A 20,662-nucleotide genomic window follows, 5' to 3' on the forward strand; every position below is an offset into this window, starting at 1 on the left:
GCGGCTAGGTGGCGCAGTGGATAGAGCACCAGTCCTGGAGTCAGGAGGACCTGAGTTCAAATCCGACCTCGGACACTTAACACTTACTAGCTGTGTGACCCTGGGCAAGTCACTTAACCCCAATTGCCTCACTTAAAAAAAAATATTTAAAAAAAAAAGAACTATTCTTTTCAAACCTCACAACAGAAAAGGAATGTGACTGGTAGACAAGTCACTTCACTTCTCTCAGGCTCCATTTCTTCATCTGTAAAATGAGAGGCTTGGGCTGAGGTTCTTCTTAAAGGCCTTTCTAATCTAGAGGACTGTGGGATTGGGTGGGGGGGGGTAGTTGGGAGAGGAGTGAGGGTGAGAGACTGACCTTCCCAAGGATATTTGTCTTAGGGTAACCTAAGAAAAATGACTTGGCAGAAGTCTTCTCAGAACATACACAAGAGCTCTGTTCTGATCCTACATCTAGCCAAGTGAACTTGGACAAATGGCTTCACCCCCTCTGAAGAATGAGGGGAGTGGTCCAGATGCTCTCCAAGAGTCAGTCTCACAGTAGCATTCTATGGTATGACAAGCTGGGTAACTCAGTGTATAAAGTGCTGAACCTGGAGTCAGGAAGACCTGGGTTCTAGTCCTGCCTTAGATACTTCCTAACTGTGTGACCCTGGGCAAGTCATTTAACTTCTGTCTTCCTCAGTTTCCTCATCTATAAAATGGGAATCATTATAGTACCTATGATCATTGAGAGGATAAAATGAGATAATATTTTTTTGCAAACCTTAAAGCACTATATAAATGCTAGCTTTTTCTAGCTATATGATCAATAAGCTAGTTAACAAGGAACCTGCACATGGGCTAGGAGGCCATGGAAAGCTAGTCTAAGCTATCTACATAGCCACAATACAGATGGCCAACAATGGACTATATTTTCCTTTCCCTCCTCCCCCGCCCCAGTTGAAGGAAACCTTCCTGAATCTAAACCAGGCAAGTATAATCATCCCCATATGAACTCTTCTAGCCCTCTTTGTGTCCAAGGAGCTACGTGGCAAAGAATTTTTTTTCACAATGAACTAAACACACACAAGAACTATCTTCTTAACCCCCAAAGTCTTATAGCAGCATGGAGGGAACTCTAGCTTACCTAGATTACTGGGGAAGTAACTCCTGTGGAGAAGGGGCCAGCCATCCCTCTCAGCCACTGACTAGTTACCACCCCAAGGCAGGCAAGCCAGCCTAACTGAAACAGCATGGCACCCTGGGGAAGAGATGGGGTGGTGTGTTCCAAGTAATTCAAACCACACACACACCTTCCTTCCAACTCCAATGAACCCAAGAGCCTTGGGAACCACAGTGCCCTCCAGACCATTTTCACTTTTAGCCCAGCTCTGCAGCTATCACTGCAGAAGGAGAGCAGTCACGGGGACCACGAACTCTACTTCTCCCCACTCTCAATACGAACTGCCTCTGATGGGCAGGTAAACCCAAGGAGCTCAGGAGTAGCAGCAACCCCAGACCCCTGATTTTGCTTCTTCCCAGCTCCTCAGCCATCCTCCTAGGAAGCAGCCCCTGTGGAAATGTGACCTGGCAGCCACGTCTGAGCAACCACAGCCCTAGCACACCAGGGAAAGAAAGTTCCACCACCAAAGTCCTTGGCATTGCCAAATGGTTCTACACCAAAAACAGATAGGATTTTATCAGTAGAAATGACATTAAAGATGATGCAATACTATCTGCTTTGTCATCACACCCTAAGGACCATGGGTCCTTTCCATATGACTTACAGCTGGAGCTTTCTCTGTGTCTTATTTCCCCCATTAGAATGTGAATAAGGGGGGGGGCAGCTAGATGGCGAAGTGGTTAAAGCACCGGCACTGGATTCAGGAGTACCTGAGTTCAAATCCGGCCTCAGACACTTGACACTTACTAGCTGTGTGACCATGGGCAAGTCACTTAACCCTCATTGCCTAAAAAAAAAAAAAAAGAAAAGAAAAAAAAAGAAGAGAGAGAATGTGAATAAGGACTGGCTTTTTCTATGTGTATCTCCAGCAATAGCACAGCTTTGCACATATTAATTACTTCTAAAATGCTTTTTCATTCCTTAATCCAAAGGCTATGTCAGTAGTTCATAAGCGCTGACATGTTCTACTCACCTTGGAAGGGCATTAAATACTGACTATCTAATTTCCAAGGACCAACCTAGTCAAGTTCAGAGAGGCTTATTACCAGTAGGTTGGCCACTTTTGCCATGACAACTCATGAAACAAAGAAAAGTTTTAAATGTCCCTCAGTCCCATGTGGCCTCTTTCTACTTCTTCAGTGACAGCGTAGTGGAAAGGGGAGAAGATGCCAAGAATCACACAATTTTTAGACCATCTATAAATATTAATTTATTGGTATTTTAGATGTGAAATCCTTGTCCAGCATATTACTTAGAGGAATGGAATCAAATCAATCTTGACTGTCTTGCCAAAAATGAATCCAGAAGAAAAAGAAAGTGGCAAAGAAAGTTAGATAGAAAGATAATTCATAGGCTCTCCTTAGGCAAATAACAGTTAGTTATCATGCATACAAAAACAATAAGAAACATCATTTTGTGAGATATTTGATCTCTTATATTGTACTCATGATAAACATTTGCAAGAAGACATTAAAATATAGTTTATGTATCAACATATATTGATGAAATAGAAAAAATCGATCAACCCAATAAGAACTCCCCTCCAATTAATTTTCATGTATTTTCATACTTGGTAACTTTAGTGCTAAAGTGAGCATGGGAGGGGCAGCTAGGTGGCGCAGTGGATAAAGCACCAGCCCTGGATTCAGGAGTACCTGAGTTCAAATCCAGACTCAGACACTTGACACTTACTAGCTGTGTGACCTTGGGCAAGCCACTTAACCCCCATTGCCCTGCAAAAAAACCAACAAAACAAAATAAAATAAAGTGAGTATGAGAAAGATAGAAAAAACCAAAACCATGTTGGAAAAAATGGTTTAAGAGTGAGAAATGGAGGTGGGGGGGCAGCTAGGTGGTGCAGTGGATAAAGCACCAGCCCTGGATTCAGGAGGACCTGAGTTCAAATCCAGCCTCAGACACTTGACACTTACTAGCTGTGTGACCCTGGGCAAGTCTCTTAACCTTCATTGCCTTGCAAAAACAAAAACAAACAAACAACAACAAAAAGAGTGAGAAATGAAAGCAGCCAAGGGATTATAGATTATACACAAGTCTTATAATAATACATCACAAATGCTTCCTTTAAGAGGGAAGTCAGGAACTACTGAACAAGCTGAGTGCCAAATTAACGTCGCAAAAATAGAATTGGTGATATTTTATAAGAGACAGAAAACAACAGCTTACCCGTGTGGGAGTCATTTCCATGTCAGCTGTGTATACAACTGGACCATCAGTTTGTTAGAGCAAAAGTCAAAATCACCACCATGTTAGAAGAAAGAAAAGATGAGAAGATATAACACAATTGGGCCAAGTCTAACCTGACTTAGTTAAATAAGCAGTTGATATGTAAAAATGGGAAATAAATTAGTCATCAGCACTAGCTGTCACTATTTCCTTAAGAAGTTTAACTGATATAAATCAGTTACCACAGCCAGGAAAACAAGAGACTCTCCCAGACTCCCTCCCAGAAACTCCCTCAACCAGCAAACTTTAATTTCTTTGCTAAACAAAGAAAGGTTACACCTCAGAGCAACATCTGCTTAAAATCTAAACTCATTCATAAAATCATAAAATCAAATGGGGTCAGAAAGAATTGGATGTGATTGAAAAATGACTGACTAACCACCACAACAAAATGAAAATAAGCATTCAAGTTCCCTCCTCCCAAACTCCAGGCATTGAAGTTTCTCTGGCCTCAGCTCCCATAAGGCAGAGATGTATGTGGCACAGGAGAAATACAATGAAATCATTATGAGCAATATTCTTTTACAAAACAAGAAGAAGTAAAAAGAAAAACATGTTTACAGAAAGCTTGGTGAGAAGTTGAACTAAACCAATCACACTGAGAACATTTAAGTATAAAATTTAAAGGACAACAAATGGAGGGAAAGTAGAAAAGACCTGTTAAGATTTCTATCACTAACTCTTTAATGATGGTAGAACTACCACACTTAGACTGTTGACATCGCAGTCCCTAATTATATGGATTACCACATGAGGAAGTAGAAATGAAGCTAAAAACAAAGGTAGAAAGAACAGCTAGACTACAAGTGTGTATGAAGGATATCTATGCAGGAGGTGATACAATTTTGAAGATGTGGAGGGACTGTCCTCAAGATATCTAAAAGAACAGATAAAAAAGGCTTAGAAAAAATGTTGGACCTTATTACCCCCAAAAAAGGCCTCTGAGAAAATAGCAGTAACTCTACTTGGGTTATTAGTTCTACAGTATCTGTAGAAGAATCTACACAAGCATCAAGAAAATCCTTAAAGAGAGTGGTCTGACTTTCACCAATGATATTTTCTAGACTCCATCTTTACAGTTGACTAAACAGTCATTGAGCACATGCGCCCACATACGTACATAGTGTAAATGACCAAGAATTGACAGTAGAAAATACAAGATCACACTTATTTCTTGATTTGGTACAACAAAATGCCACCTGAAAGGCCCCACTCCACCAACTTAGCACCCATGCACATCTCAAACTCATTCAAGCTTCCTTAAAAGATGTAACAGTGAGATAACTGTTCAAACATCTGATGATTAATATCAAATGACGCATAAAACCAGGCAACATGATCACCAAAGTGCTTGAAATAATTATGGAGAACATCTTTCAGAGAGTTCAGTTGGAAGAGGGGTTCATTATATGTGGTTAGAACCTCCAGATGTCCTTGTTGCAGATGACATTGCTCCAATTTCATCACCCCAAAATATTTGGGAGCCTCCTCAACGCAAGCCACAATCACTCAGCTTGGTCCATATCCATACAGGAAAAACTAAGTAGATAAAGGATGCCTACAGTTCAGGCTATGATATAAAGTATGTACAATCCATAGAGCTAGCCCGTCAATACATGTGTCTCAGACATACTCTGGATGGGCCATAAACTGGACCCTGATTTGAACAAGAGAAGGGGAGCAGTCTGGAATGCCTTTGGAAAATATGTAGTGCTTGTAGTGACTCAAAACCTCTCCCTGAAACTAGGCTCATAATTGTAACATCATTATTCCTCTCCCACTGCTCTGTGACAGTGAATCATTGAGCACCACAGTCTCCAAAGAATTAAAGTTGAGGGTCACCCAGAGGGCAATAGAAAGGCACATAGTGGGCTTAAGGAGGCTACAACATATTGCAAATGAAGAATCACACAGGAAAAACAGGTGAATGGATTACAAAAGAGAGACCTCTGACCAGAAAAGGAAGTGAGTTAGGCATATAGCAACAGTGAAAGGTAACTCAGGCCGTGTGATGCAGGGAAAAGAGTTCAGGATTTGAATTTAGACAGGCTGGGTTCAAATCCCAACTCTGCCACTTAGTGCCTATGTGGCCTTGTGGCAAGTTACTTAAACACAGCAGGACCTCTCTTTTCTCATCTGTAAGATGAAGAGATTGGACCAGATGATTTCTGAAGTCCCTTTCAGTTTGAAATCATCCTATAATAACTAGTTTTCCTTCTCCACAGGGATCCATGAAATGTCAAGAAATCCAAAGGAGGACTGCCCCCCCCCAAGATGTTAGGTGAATTCCCTGTAGATTTACTGGAGCACATGGATAAGATATGTAAAAATTGGACAGGCAGAGATGGGCTCCACCATTGGAGGTAGAGGAGATCCACCCAAGCTAAATATCAATTAAATATTGAGTATCCCACTGTGTGTATGTGTGTGTGTGTGTGTGTGTGTGAGAGAGAGAGAGAGAGAGAGAGAGAGAGAGAGAGAGACAGAGACACAGAGACAGAAAGACAGAGAGAAAGGAATTTGAGCTTCAGTTTCTGAATCTCCTTTCCTAAGGAGGAGCTACATAATTATAGCTAATAATGGTTAATGATAGCTAATAATAACAATTTAAGGCTTATAATGGGCTTTACATGTTATTTCATTTGATCTTTGATTTGAGTATAACCTACACCTAGGGAGCAGAGCTGCTGGCTTTCCCTAGAGAGAGGTTGTATCTCCCTAGGGTTTGAACCCCAGGGTCTTTGACCTCAGGAAAGAGAATGACCCAACCCTTTGGTTCTTTATGAACAAAAGCAAATGAAGTATTCTCCTACCTGGAGACAAAATCAATTTCAGCTTTTTTCACACCATGTCAGAAGCATCATTTTAGAACTCTTCATGGCCATGTTTTTGGATGAAGTGAGGCCTGAGTATAGATCTGTCTGGGTGCTTTGCCACTCTGTGCAAAGACCTAAGGCAGAGCTGGAGGATAGGAATATATGGTCCTGCCCAGATGCAAGATCCCAGAGAAATGGACCTGGGTAATAATCAGTCATCAAGCATTTCTTAAGCAATTACTATGTGCCAGGTGGGATACAAATAAAGGCAAAAACGCAATCTCTTTCCCTCAAGGAGCTTACGTTCTCATAGGAGAGACAACATTGCAAACAACTACGCATGCATTCAGTACATACAGAGTAGATGGAAGGTAATCTCAGAGAGAAGGCGCCCGTAGTTGGGGGAGGGGGGAGACCAGGAAAGGCCTCTGGCAGAAAGTGGCATTTGAAGTGAGTCTTGAAAGAAGCCAGGGAAGCCATGAGGCAAAGATGAGGAGGTGGACCATTCTAGGCATAAGAGGAGGCTTGGAGTCAAGAAATGGTATCCATGAGGCTAATGTGGCTAGATTCTGGAGTGCATTGAAGGGAGTAAATGATGAGACTGTTCAGATAGGAAGAGGCAAAGTTGTGAAGAGCTTGGTCAGACACGTAGGATGAAATTAGGACTCTGGGAGATGCAGAGGGTTAGAGGTCATCTAGGCGACAGTGTCCTTGGCCCACTATCCCTTCTGTTCTTAGGAGCAACTGAGATTAAACATAGGGGTCTTTTAAAGCAGGATATCTGGGCTAGATTTCAGGGCCTCTGCCTCCCAGGAAGAAAAGTATTCATCACCACTATAACCTGCTAAATATGTACGTGGTAAGTTCGGGGGACTTCCTTGGGGTCCCCCATAGTCACAGGAAGGCATCTATCCTGGTCCCCCCAGCCTCAGACTCCTTTCTTATCTGATAAACTGTCAACAGCTGCAGAACAAACCAAGGAACGGTTTCTCTGTCCCCACCCATGCTCCCTCCCACCACTCCCCTCTACTTTGTGGTCATGTTTACCTTTGCTCTGGAGCTAACAGGACACTCTCGGAGGAATCTATTACCTTTTTTTCACAGCAATAAAGATTTAGCAGGTAAAGAGTGAGCTGTTGTCTTCCATTCCCTCCCATGGTACTTAGCATGATGCTAAGTAGGGCCTTGTATGATGCAGAAAAGGCCTGGGAGCTGCTCCACACACTGGCTAGTGAGACAAAACCTTTGAAAAAGAAGGTTCGTGAGTCGAGGCCAAAGGAGCAAGGATGATTCAGCCTGGAAATAGAGATTGGTGGGAGGTCGGAGACACAGAGGTCCTCAAGCCTCAAGACCACTCTCTTCTGGGCCTCACCATCTTCATGGGGGGTGGGGGGGCGGCGGGTCTAGATGACCTCTACAATCCTTTCTAGCTCTACAGCCTAGGATCTATATTATATGGAAGGTGGAAAGCAGCAGAAGACGTGAGGAAATGGGTTAAATTTATAGTATGGCAAGAATTGGACTTTAGGAAGACCCTGAGGGGGAACGCTGGAAGTAATAACTGAGGGAAACTATGGGAGTGAGTGAGAGACAAAAAAAGATAAAGAGGAGGGTGGGTGTGGGGTAGGAGAGAGAGCGCTTTTATTAAGTGCTTATGACGTGCTAGGTGTTGCCCAGAATAATAAAAGCAAATGTTTAGATAGAGCTTCTAGGTTTATAAAGCACTTCACATACATTTTTTCATTTGATGCTGACTACAGCCCTATGGGGTAGATGCCACGAGTAGTAAACATCTTCCTTTTACATAGAAGGAAATCAAGTTTCTCCAAGTTTGTGATTTCTCTACAACCTCATAGTAAGTTGCAGAGAGAGGACTCTTTCTGCTACACTAGGATGCCCCTCATGAATAAGGTACTTTGTTAGGTTGTCTTCATTACCACTTAGCTTCATTCTGCCTTTAGACGTTGTTCCTTCCTCCCTTTCGGTGTCCTAGCCTCCCAGCAGTTGCCTGATACTGTCCCCATATTCTCGGAGACCTTTAGTGTGGTTTACCTCCTAAGCCTGTCTACTCTGGACAACAAAATGGTTAAGATTTATAGGTTTTGTTATTGTTGTTTAGTCACTTCAGTCATGTCTGACTCTTTGTGATCCCATCTGGGGTTTGCTTGGCAAAGATATTGGAGTGGATTGCCATTTCCTTCTCCAGATATATAAGTATGGATAGATAAATATGTTGTAGATATCTTTCTTCTCCCTGGAGGGGTGATCTTGCCTAGGAAAACTGAAGAGGGAGGGGGAAATCAACAAAAACTTGATTATCTTCCCCTTCATCCTCTAGGCCAAAGCTTCTTAAACTTTTCCCACTTGCAACCTCTTTTTGCCCCCCAAATTTTTCACAACCCTGGGTATAGAAAATAGGTATACATAACCTTTGACTGTTGCCAACTTTTTCTCGACCCCCACATTCAGTTACATAACGCCATATGGGGTCACGACTCACAGTTTCAGAAACTAGCCTCTAATCATCTCCTAGTTACTTTTTTTTTTTTTTTTGGTGAGGCAATTGGGGTTAAGTGACTTGCCCAGGATCACACAGCTAGTAAGTGTCAAGTGTCTGAGGTCAAATTTGAACTCAGGTCCTCCTGAATCCAGGGCCAGTGCTTTATCCACAGTGCCACCTAGCTGCACCTAATCATCTTCTTCTTATCTGTGTCTCTCATTTCATTGGACCATCTAGAGTCCTTTGCTTGAGATTCCAGCACCCTGCCAGTGCTTGGAGAAATTGTTTGATCAGTGAACAGGATATTTCCTTAAGACTTGAAAACAAAACCACAAATGTAAACACCTCTTTTTAATCACTGGCTTTTTTTCTCTTGTTCTGTCTGCCACTCAGATACTTTTCACTTATTGAATCTCCTGTTATAGTAGTTGTCAATATGAAGAAAAGTAATTCTTCAGAGAGGGAATAAATCTCATTGTTCAGAACTTGGATTCTGTAGTGCTTAACATCACAAGGAACTGGGTCATAATCCTGACAGATAGAAACTTCCTTTTAATGTTTCAGTTTCTCTACTGAGAAATGTTTCTGCTCTATTTCCCATACTATTGAAAGCTTCCTTTGAGCATTTTTCCTGGTTGTAGCCTTGAAAAATCATTCTTTTTCCAAAGTACTGACTTTTACGTGATTGCTCAGAGCAAAGCTTCATTTCTTTTTCAAAAGAGAATTGCTTTCTACCATTATCCATGCTTCTCTCAGAGTCTCCATTTTTCTCTTTTTTTGGAAAGATAAATAATTAAATCTTTTTTCCTCAGTGGAAAGTGCTGTCTTTTAAGTCTAAGCCAAGGTAGCAGTGACTCAAAGCCCAGCTTTTCCCCCAGTTTTAATAATAGTGATAACAATAATTATGATAATGACCAGCATTTGTATAGCACTTTAAAGTTTATAATATTATCCCATTTGATTTTCAACAATCCTGGGAGGTGGGTGCTCCTATGAGGGAAACTGAGGCAGATAACCATTAAATGACTTGCCAAGGGGTCTTGCAGCTCATAAGTGTCTGAACTCAGATTTGACTCCAAGTCCAGGGCTCTATCCTCTATGCCCCCTAGCTCTTCATATACATGCATGCATACATACATACATACATACATACATACATACATACATATGATACTTTAAAGGATGTGTAGTCTAGTTACTATGAGTGCTCTCTCCACTAATGCAACTTGTAAACCTCTCCCTTTTTTGTCCTGCACTATTCCTTATTTCCCCATATAACTTCCATAAAGGACCTCTCTCTGATGTGCTGGATTCCTTCCTCAAGTCGATTCTCTCTGGGACTTCAGAAAGCAAGAATCTGTATAAAAGAATTGGGCGGGGGGAAGGTAGGGGGAGGACGAAATGTTGAGAATAAATGTGGTACCACAAAGCCTCACCTGGAATGAGAACCCTTATAGGTCACTCTTGATCCCAGACCACACCTAGAAAACTGTTGTTCATTTAGGTAGATCTCATACTTGGTTGGATATAGACTACTTAGCCAGGGTCACAAGTCTCAACAGTCCTATCTTCTTCTACACTAACTTCTCTTAATTCCAGTGTCTCCCTCTGTTAATTATTCCCTATTTATCCTGTATATAGCTTGCTTTGTATAAATTTGTTTGCATATACATATATATACACATATGCACATACATATACATAAAGTTGTCTCCCCTGTTAGATTGTAAACTCCCTGAGGTCAGGAACTGTCTTTTGCCTCTTTTTGTATCCCCGGTACTTAGCACATTGATCATTAAGTTCAGTTAACAGATGATGATAATTCTATACTTCCTACTACCTGCATATGCTTTATTTTCCCTTCCTGACCCCTGAACAAGGTATGGTGAGACTGAATACAGAGGGCAGAGGCCCATATTAAAGAGGTATAGGCAGCAGTGAATTCTCAGAGCTGGGTTTCAAGGCCTAGTGTCTGGTTCTAGGGAGAACCCAGTAGCCCTGAAAGGAGAAGTGAGCAAAAGGTGGAATCCTGAACTCTTCTGACATGGAAGGGACTTCTGGGGACAGCCTGTGCCTGAGCGGGCATCTGCCTCCACTATCCCCAACACTATTGCAGCTTCCATTTGGTGTTCATCCAAGACCAGCTTCCAAAGCAGCCTCTTGTACTTCAGGACAGCACTAAGCATTAGGAAACTTTTGTTGGAGCCCCAAACTGCCCTCTCTGCAATTTCCACCTACTGTTCCTGGTGGTGCCTTCTAGAGCCGAGTGGAGCCGATCTTATCCTTCTTCTCTGTGATCACCCTTCATGTAGTTGAAGACAGCTCTCATGGCCTCCCCTAAATCTTCTCTTCTCCAGGCTGTTAATCCCCCGTTCTTTCAACTGATCCTCATATGCTACAGTGTTCAATACCCTCATTGCTTTAGCCAACCTTCTTTCGAAATACTCTTCCTTCTTAGCTCCTTTCTTCAAAGCCATCCCGTGATTGAGCACAGCCCTGTAGATATGGTCTGACCAAGGCGAAGAACAGCAGAACTCTTGCCTCCAGGAATGCAGTTTATCAGGTTTCTATCTTACCCTTTCGTATGTTTTGTCCCGTGCAGGATAACCCTCGCCTAACAGAAGAGTTTGTGGCCCATCTGGAGACAGAACTGGAGCAATCTCGAATGCGTGAGACAGAGACCCTTAGTGCCCTTCGAGAGATGCAGGACAAAGTGCTGGACATGGAGAAGGTGGGACCCATGAGGAAGAGGGGGGCCTTGGAACCAGCAAACAGAAGGGTCGGGCTGGGCAGGACCGAAGACTGTGTTGGCTTTTTTATTTTGCAGCCTATCCATCTTCCTCACCTCAGCCTGTCAGTTGTTTTTGTTGGATGAGATGGGATGGGATAAGATAGACGTTCCCCTCCCCAAACAGCTAAGCTTCTGTGGCTTCAGAGTGAAGCTCTTGGTTTTCCTATATTGCACCCCCCCCCCCAGCCCAGTCACCACCACCTTGTTTGCCTCTCTGGCTTTCCTCTCCCCTGCGGTCAGTCCCCATGCTGCAAACTTTGGTGAAGGTGTTATCTGTGGTGTCTTCAAAGACATGAGCCCACAGCTCTCCTACCACCATCTCCCACACACCCCCTCCCTCGCCATTTCCTTCCTGCCTCAAAGTACCAGGAGAGAGGCCACCAGATAACACTGAGAACCAGTGCCCCAGTAATGAGGGGGAATGGAGGAAAGAGCCAGGAGTTAGGGAGCCAGGGTACAAAGACAGAGGCCAGATAGCTGGGTCCTCTTCTCAGGCCTGAGACAGGGAGTTGGCACAGAACAGAAGAAACAGATGTCTGCATCCCCTTCCTCTGCCCAGAACTGGAGATATGGCTCTGGATGGAAGGCTGATGCCTGCATGCTACTTCCAACTTGGAGGTGGGTAGTCAGGGATCTAGACAGGAAGGGCAAATGTCTGGATCTTATTTTCAGTCCTGAAATGGGGAAATTAGGGCACATGACCAAGAAACCAGGTGTCTGCTTTTGCCTGCGGACCTAGAGACAAAAGTAGATGTGGTAGTTATAGAACCATACTGCCAGCCCAGAGAAACAGGAAACCAGGCATTGGGACTCTTCCACAGAGTTGTTGGAAGATCTCCAAACATTCCTCAGTCAGTCAACAAGTATTTATTAAACACCCACTATGGGCCAGGCTCTCTGTTAAACAAACAAAAAGCAAAAGATGGTCCCTGCCCTCAAGGAGCTCCTAGTCTAATGGGGAAATGACATACCACCAACTATGTACAAACAAGATAGAGACAGGAAAAATTAGGGATATTCTCAGAGGGAAGCCAGTAAGATTAAAGAGGACTGGGAAGGGCTTCTTACAGCAGGAGGACATGAAGAAAGCCACATCTCTATCCATCCTTCCCCAACCCTGTTACTCACAAAACCAGAGAAGCTTGCTGATGAAGATTCTCTCACTCTGGCCTGGAGGATCATTCGGCCCAGTCCCCTGTTTTGTAGAGGTGAAAACTGAGGAACGGAAAAGTTAAGTGCCTTAAGTCTCACCTCTCTGGATAGTTTTGCAAAAAGATATTTTTAAAACGTTTTCTCTGTATTACCACTGGGAAGATGGCGCAGTTATCAAGGTCGGCATGCTTGAGAGAGAGGCAGGTGACATACTTTTTCCTTCCCTTCTCCTCCCATGCCCCAACTATCTGTATGTGTACGTACATACACAGAGATGTGTAGACATATAAACTACACGCATGGATACAATGCACACACACATACACGCCATATAAATGATCACATAAAATGCTGGGCTACAGAGCAGTGAGGCCAGTGCTTGTAAATCCTGTCTCCAAATCAATTTCAGGACTTTATGGTCATACTATGTGTCCACAGCATGGAGAGAAGAGAGACTTGATCTGTGTCTCCCAGGAACCCTCTGGTTGTAAGTCAGGGATCCTCCTGTGGGCCATCTGATGAGGGGATGACAGGTCAGAGAGACATTGGTCTCCCACTAAGGAATGGACCAGTTTAGCAATTGCATTGTGGTGTGTCAGATGGAGCGCTGGCTTGGGATCAGGCCTGGGTTCAGACACGATTGTGAGGCTACCCGGGTGACTGTGCAGGTCACTGATCCTCTTGGAGCTTCAGTTTCTTCGACTAAAATAAAGGTAATAATGCCGTTAGTAAGACCTTCCTCCCAGGGTTCTAATGACACCCATAAGATAATGTATGTATTAAAATGCAGTGTAGATCTCAGTTTGATCATTATAATTTGTAAAATGGTTATAAGGCAAATTTGGCCCTAAGCCTAGTTTTCCTTCGGTGTCCTTCCTTCTTGTTAGGTTTGGCCCTTCTTTCATTTCAGGCCTTCTATTCAGATAGAAAAGAGCTTCGGGCTGAACACCCCCCCACCCCACCCCCACTCCCGCCCATGGTGTCTTATTTGCTTCCAGTGACACAATAGAATATGGGAACCACTGTTTGGAACTTGCCAGCCATTCAAGAAGGCTAAGGGCAAAGTGCGCCCCAGAGGTTGACCCTGCCTCCTGTACCCATTTTGAGTAGCATTCTACACCCCAGCCCCAACTTCTAAGAGCTATTCATTAGAGTAGAGATCCAGGATGCATTTGCCTTATTTCCTGTCCTGGCACAAATAGCAGAGAAGCAAGGGGACAGGATTCAAGGCTCCCACGCCAGCTAGTTTCATATTGACTCCACTTTCCAAAATGGAGACTGCTAATGAGCAGGGATCATTTCATCTTTAGATCACCTCTACATTAAACCAATCCCTACCTCCTTAGGCCATTACTTTGGCCCCTGATCCTAGCAGAAGCTGAAGAGGCCTTGTAAGAGGTACCTTATTCATTTGGAGGGAAAAGCTTAGAGAACATGCTATCTCTTCTCCATTTACTCCCCACTCTCATCAAAAGTCAGGGCCCTTCTCCCAGGGCTCTAAAAATAGTGTTTTTGGAGTCTTCCCCACCACCATTCGTAGGGTGATCTGACATCACTATCATTCTTAGTTTCAATCAGAGTGGTTGGTACTGAATCCAGACCCGGACCTTTCCTGGCATGAGAGGTATTGAGGGACCCAGTTTGTGAGAGGGTATTTGAGAGTCAATAAAAAGTCATTTATATTAATATCTTAGGGTTCCCTGCACACAGAGATGCCTTATAACAAGAGGGGTGGAGCCCAGTGTTTCTGTCTTTACTGAGATCTGGATAAGGAGTAAGGAATTTGGTCTATAATTTGCAGAATAGGAAGTTTCACTTGAACATGAAGAAGAATTTCCTATCTGTGGAGGGAAATTCAATGTCTAATATAACGGGAAAAGATTTAGTCCTAAAGCGAGGAAACTTTTCAAAGTCCAGCTCCAGCACTTGCTCTCTTGTAACCTCAGGCATGTCACAACTTCTCTGAACCTGTTTCCTTCCACCACTGAAATGCCTTACAGGGTTATTGTCAAGTCAAGTCAACAGGCATTTACTTACCACCTCTTAAGAACTGAGGATCCAGAGGCAGCCCGCAAGGAGCTCAGTCTAATGGGGGAAATGATGTGCAAACAACTTTGTAGCAACAATATACAGGCAGGATAAATCTCAGGTGATCAGAAGAGGGAAGGTGCTAGCCTAAAGGCAGATTGGGAAAGTTTCTTATAGAAAGTGGGATTTTAGCTAGAACTTCAGGGAAGTCAGTAGGCAGTGTAATGATTGGAATGATGCCACCTGCTGGAGACTTACCGTAGAAAAGCTCTGCCATGAGGTGAAGATCTCTGAGGGCAAGACCATGAGTCTTTTCTTTGGCATCAGGAAGTGACGTTTGCTTGTGGGAGGAAGAAGGGGGAGGCTGGTGCTCTGACTCGTTCTCTTTCCTGAGGACTCTGGTAGAGACCCAGTGATCCTCAGAAGAGTTTCCAGGTGCAGGCCTATGAAATGAGAAACACAATGTTTGAAATGCCTCGGGTTTTGGGGTTTGTTTTTTCATTATTCTCAAAGGTTAGAGGCTTACCATAATTTAAGGAAAGATAAAGCAGCATTGCTCCCAAGATCCTGGGCACCCATGGAAGGTCGTTCCCATTAGCTGGGGTGGCCACAGTTCTCTGGCCCATATGTTCCAAGAGCCTGACGCACCCTTTGGTAGATTACAGTGTTCAGTCAGTTAAATGCCCCACTCACCCTTTAAATCAGCCCCTTTCCTTCCCTTCTGAGGGACCGTTTTTAAATCCCAGCTTCCCAACCTAGGAGAGAAAAAGGAGAAGAGCCCCCTTTTATCAGCCAAAGAACGTTTGTTTGTTCTATTTGAATTATCAGGAATTGTTGTCTAAATGGCAGCATCTTTAACAATGGTAGGAAAAGCCAGCCCTGCTGGGAAGGCTTGAGCCACTTTTTCATCCTGCAAAGGGATTCGATTTGGATAGTTCTCTCCCTTTCATGAAGGATTCCTCTAGCCTGAGTTGACAAAGGGAGCTAGGAATTCTCTCTCCCTTTAATAGATAGAAGAATCTAGGCCTTTCTCTTGCTCTTCACCAAATTCTTATTCTCTTTAATAAATGCTTAAAAGTCTAACTCTTGCTAAAGCTTATAATTTATTGGCAACCACTCATTAGATTTTAGATAGTTTAGCTAGAATTTTAGCCTTAACAGCAGAGATGAGGAGGGAGAGAATTCCAGGCATGGGAGACCCCTGGAGAAAATGTCCTGAGGAGACAGATAGAGGGTCTCGTTTGAAGAACAAAAATGAAGCTAGCATCGCTGGATTGGAGGGTAGGGAGGGGGAGAAGGCATAAGAAGGTGGGAAGTGCAGGAAGGGGGCAGATTAGGAAGACATGACAATGCCAAGCAGGCTTTCCTGTTTGAGCCTGGAGGTAATATATGAAGCCACTGGTGGGGACTGAATAGAGAGATGACCTGCTGGGCTCTGCACTCCATGCAAATAAGATTGGCTCTTGTTTCCACCTAATTGTGGAACCTCTTCTTGGGAGGAAGCTAGGGAGAACTTCATTGATCCAGGTGGCGCAGAGACTCTTCTCCCTGGAGGGTGCCTTCTCTAGAGGCCGGAGGAGTTATGGTCTCTGCATCTCCTGAGGAGAAGGGGCAGGTGTTAGATCCAGCAATGGAACAAGCCCACTACCAGGACCTTTCCAGAGAGGTCACAGAGCAGGAGACCTGGTCTCCTCTTTCTAACTCACTCTTTACTATACCATTCATCTCTCCCTCGCTGCCTCCTTCTACTCTTTCTCTCCATATGTCTGACTTCATTTCTCAATCTTTCTTCGCAGTCACATAGGCTGGAGGTTGGGGACCTGGGAAATGGAAGCTTAGAGTCACAAAGGGGCTCTCCTTCTCATTGACCTAGAAAGCCAGGGGTTCCTGGAAGTCCAGGGGTCCTAGGGCTCCATTCACCAGCCTAGCTATAAGAATGAAGAATGGGAGTCAGGAAACAAGGACCAACGGGGTCCTGCCTCAGCTGGGCTTAGGGAGGGTTTGGCACTGGCAGTGAAGAGAGGCAAGGGCACCAACCAAAGGGGTCTGGACCAAAGAACTAGGCACTGCTGGATGAGATCACCCACTTTTCAAGTGCCATGCCCAGGGGCCCAGGCAAGGAGTGGGGAGCAAAAGCCCGACTTCCTCCACTGACTCTAGTTACCCTTCTACTCTTCCCAGAGGAACAACTCACTTCCTGACGAGAACAACGTGGCCCGGCTACAGGAGGAACTTAAAGGTCTAAAACTTCGGGAGAGTGAGGCTGTGGCCTCCCTTCGGGAGCTGAAACTACAGGTTCAGGAGCTCACAGACAGCTGGCAGGTGAGAGCAATAGGAGCCACAGGCCTCAGAAGGCTTTCCCGCTTATACTTTGAGGCACTGCGAAGTCCTGGACTGGCAGTCCAGAACCCTGGGCTCCAGGGCTGGCCCTGCCACTTCCTTGTCGTGTGGGTAAAACCATTTCCTTTCTTGAGCTTTGGTTTTCATGAGGCTAGTGTGAGGCTGGCAAGGTTTGCATGCTCTATTAGAGTCTTCTCCCAGTGCTCCTCTGAAGGATGGAGGTGGCTCTGGCCTTGAAGGCTGTGCCAGCCGAGCAAGCCCTCAAAGGTCCTGCCAAGTCAGGGAGAAGGTTGGAGGGGGCACCTGCCTGCAGATAACATGTCTATTGAACCCCAGGATCTCGGTGGTCATCTTACCAACCCTTGCATGAGCAGGAATCCTTTTTCACTGTGACACTATGACCCCTCCTAGTGATCAGCCATCTTCTAACCCAATGCTTCCTGGGAAGGGGAGCCCATTTCCCCTAAAAGGATGCAGCTTCTTGAGAACAGGGCAGTTTTGTTTTTATCTTTGAACCCTCAACACCTCAGAGTGCCCTGCCCATAGTAGGCACTTACTAAGTGTTTGCTGGTTGGAGAACATGCCCAACAGCCCTTTCCACTTGCAGGCAGCTCTAATTGTTAGAAAGGTCTGCCTTTATAGCAATCCTAAATTTACTTCTTTGCAACTTCCTGCCATTGCTGCCCTCTAGGGTCAAGAAGAATAAATCTAATCCCTCTTCCCTCATGACAGCTCTTTAGATACCTGAAGATCACTATCATGTCTCCCCTACATCTTCTCTTCTCCAAGTCAGCATCGTCTCCACTCCAGTCACCCTCCTCTGGATGAATTTCAGCTTGTCTGTGTCTTTCCTAAAATAGGCTCCCAGAGCTGAGCACAGTCCTCCAGATGGCATCTGAACAGGGCAAGGGACAGCGGGGCAGCACCCTCACTCACCTGGGACATAACGCTTCTCTTCTCTTGTCCTATGTCTTCTATGTCCTGCTGTTGACTTGTGCTCAGCTTGTAGTTCACCAGGTCTTTGCCTAGGAGCTGACATCTAACCAGGCCTCTCATCCCATTATCTGTGCCTTGTGCAGGAAAATGGTGTGAGATTCAGCCTAGCCAGGGTCCGTGAGGCTCCTGGACAGGTCAGGCCCCAGTGTGGTTTGGGGTCATAATGCTGTCTACCATGGTGTACACTTGGGGGAACAAGTACCCTAACTGATGAAGCCACAGATGTTCTTGAGGACTGGAGTAATAAAAATAATGCAAAAAAAACAAACAAAAAAAATGCACATTTATATAGTTCTTCAAAGTGTGCCAAGTGTTTTGCACTAACTCCTTCATGGGGCTGTTGGGAGATCATTTAAATATAGAAATGCCAGCTCTCCCTGGTGAGGAGCAGGGAGGACCTTCAAGTTCAGCCCCCTTTGGGCCAGTAACATGAAGTCCCCCTGCTAGGGACAATGCCAGGAAGAGGCCAGCCCCATCGCACCTTCCCCTGTGGGTTTTCATCTTCCTGGGACTGGCAGGGAGAAGGCTCTGAGGCCGGACTCCTGGCTCTTCTTTAGAAGATGCTCATTAAGTCATTTCACACTCCCTGCGCTGCCTGGAGATTCCAGGAGGCTGATCTTACATCTGAGGTATTTTCTGGCTCTAAAACCTAAGGATCCTTCCTCCCTCCTGTACAGGCCCACCTCTCCCGGGGAGGGAGATGGAAGGAGTCTCCCCGGAAACTGGCCCTTAGTGACCTGCAGGATGAACTAATGACTGTCCGGCTGCGAGAGGCCCATGCTCTGGCTGAAGGGAGGGAACTGCGGCAACGAGTGGTGGAGCTAGAGACGCAGGTGAGAGAAGTACCCTCCCCTTCCCCCCCTGCCAAGCCCAGGCCATCTCCCTGCCCCAGTGGACCTCATGAACCCCACTGGGCTGGGCCGTCTCCCCTCATTGTTGGCTGGCACCTTGTCGGTTAGTTTTGTTAGGCCATAGCTTCTGGTTCTAGACTTCCCCTGCACTGCCTTGAGCTCCTTGGTTACTTGCTGGTGCCTCCCCCTCCTCCTAGGACCAGATCCACCGAAACTTGCTGAACCGTGTAGAGGCAGAGAGTGCAGGCCTGCAGGAAAAGGTCCATTACCTGGTGGCTCAGAACAAGGGCCTGCAGACCCAGCTGAGTGAGAGCAAACGCAAGCATGCTGAGGCTGAGTGTAAGGTGGGCCCCCACCCCCAAGCTGGCTTCCTCGTCTGGTCCTCCAGCCCCGTCTGCTGGGCCCCCACTCCCACCCCCAAGCTGTGCTGGCTTCCCATCCACCAGATCTATCCCCTCTCCCTCCTTCCCTCCCGCCCTCCCTCCGCTGAGTCAGCTCCCTGTGCTTTTCCACTGCTTTTGCCCCTCCAGAGCAAGGAGGAGGTGATGGCAGTCAGGCTCCGGGAGGCAGACAGCATGGCTGCTGTAGCCGAGATGAGGCAGCGAATCGCAGAGCTGGAGATTCAGGTGAGGGACCAAAGGGCCAGAGGAGAGGCTGATGTAGGGAAGCCCTCATCTCCTCTGCCCTCCCCCTCCAGCCAGTAACTTGGGATGGGGTACATTTTGCCTGACAGAGAGAAGAGGGTATGATCCAGGGGCAGCTCAACCATTCAGACTCCTCCCAGTACATCCGTGAGCTCAAGGATCAGATTGACGAACTCAAGGCCGAGGTGAGTCCCACGGGGGCCTACCCCGGGCTTGGACTGCTCAGGTCGCTCATCTGCCTTCTGGCATCCCCTCTGTGGGTGTGCTGGGAGACCAGGGGAGAGATGCCCAGGGTCCTGGACTTCCTGGCAGATTTCCCAGATGTTTCGTCCACATCTGCCATGCTAAGAAAGGAGCAAAGTGCGTTTGTAGAGAGCAGTCAGACCTTCCCCGAGATGAGTTCTGGGGCTCCTAACTAGTGCTCTGGCTACTCCTGGGCACAAGCCTCTGGACCCAGACACAGAACAGGGCCTCCGTCATCCAAATGAATGAATGGCAGGATCCCTGGCCTAACAAGTGGGAGATCAGGGCTGTGGTCCTGACTGTGCCCGTGTCTCAGGGGCTGACCACGGGCACATCAGTCCCTTCCTAATCTGTAAAGTGGAGTAAAAATCCCTGGGGCCTAGAGGCCCTGTGAGGATCCCCTTGGGGAAGTTTAAAACCCTGAGTCACCTTCCACTATTATCCCTTATTGCTGTCATATCAGGAGTTTCCTACTGTCTTTAAGGCAGACACAGGATTGTGCCTACAATGGCAGAAGGAGACAGAGAAGGGGATGTTCTCTTGGTAGGGCCCCATTCCACAGGCTGGCCTCCCGCAGAGCCCTCTGGGCATGGCCAGAGTCAGCACCCAGAACGGGCAAAGCAAGGGAGGCCAGGAGGCAGGACTCCCCACCATGGGCTCCCTGGCTGTGCTTGGTGCCTCAGGCTCACCCGTGGGCCCCATGTCAGCACAGGAGCTCCCTGCCCCATAACTCTTGTCTTGATCCGAGCAGAGTCTCTCACCCTGGGCAGGCTGGCAGCTGGACCGAGGCGACGCACTGCATGCTGGGACTTGTAGGCTCCCACAGGCCACCCCTCCGTATCAGAGCCCAGGGTAACTCCCCCTCCCCCAGAGCCTCCCCCTCAGGCTCTGG

The 20,662-nt window shown here is 45.9% G+C and overlaps 1 protein-coding gene and 1 long non-coding RNA gene across 7 annotated transcripts in view; one reads left to right on the forward strand and one right to left on the reverse strand.

The window, feature by feature from the left end:
• EVI5L (ecotropic viral integration site 5 like) overlaps window positions 1-20,662 on the forward strand; it is a 67,245-nt gene that overhangs the window by 43,184 nt on the left and 3,399 nt on the right. For 2 of the 5 annotated variants that reach the window (XM_043977950.1, XM_043977951.1), the window contains 6 exons: window positions 11,328-11,456; window positions 16,878-17,018; window positions 18,710-18,865; window positions 19,081-19,227; window positions 19,414-19,509; window positions 19,617-19,712. In XM_043977950.1, coding sequence (XP_043833885.1) covers window positions 11,328-11,456; window positions 16,878-17,018; window positions 18,710-18,865; window positions 19,081-19,227; window positions 19,414-19,509; window positions 19,617-19,712 — 765 coding nt within the window. Of the gene's footprint in view, window positions 1-11,327; window positions 11,457-16,877; window positions 17,019-18,709; window positions 18,866-19,080; window positions 19,228-19,413; window positions 19,510-19,616; window positions 19,713-20,521; window positions 20,623-20,662 lie in introns of all 5 variants that reach the window. The other 3 variants (XM_043977954.1, XM_043977953.1, XM_043977952.1) reach the window with 3 other exon arrangements.
• On the reverse strand, window positions 14,985-19,156 carry LOC122735992. 2 transcript variants are annotated; one of them, XR_006354156.1, is made up of 5 exons: window positions 18,980-19,156; window positions 17,973-18,106; window positions 16,415-16,516; window positions 16,122-16,294; window positions 14,985-15,345 (listed from the first exon to the last, which is right to left on the reverse strand). It is a non-coding gene; the product is annotated as an uncharacterized LOC122735992 (long non-coding RNA). The 2 variants fall into 2 exon arrangements; XR_006354155.1 differs by having other exon boundaries at window positions 16,122-16,516.

This window comes from Dromiciops gliroides, chromosome 1 (genome assembly GCF_019393635.1).
Source record: "Dromiciops gliroides isolate mDroGli1 chromosome 1, mDroGli1.pri, whole genome shotgun sequence".
NCBI lineage: Eukaryota > Metazoa > Chordata > Mammalia > Microbiotheria > Microbiotheriidae > Dromiciops > Dromiciops gliroides.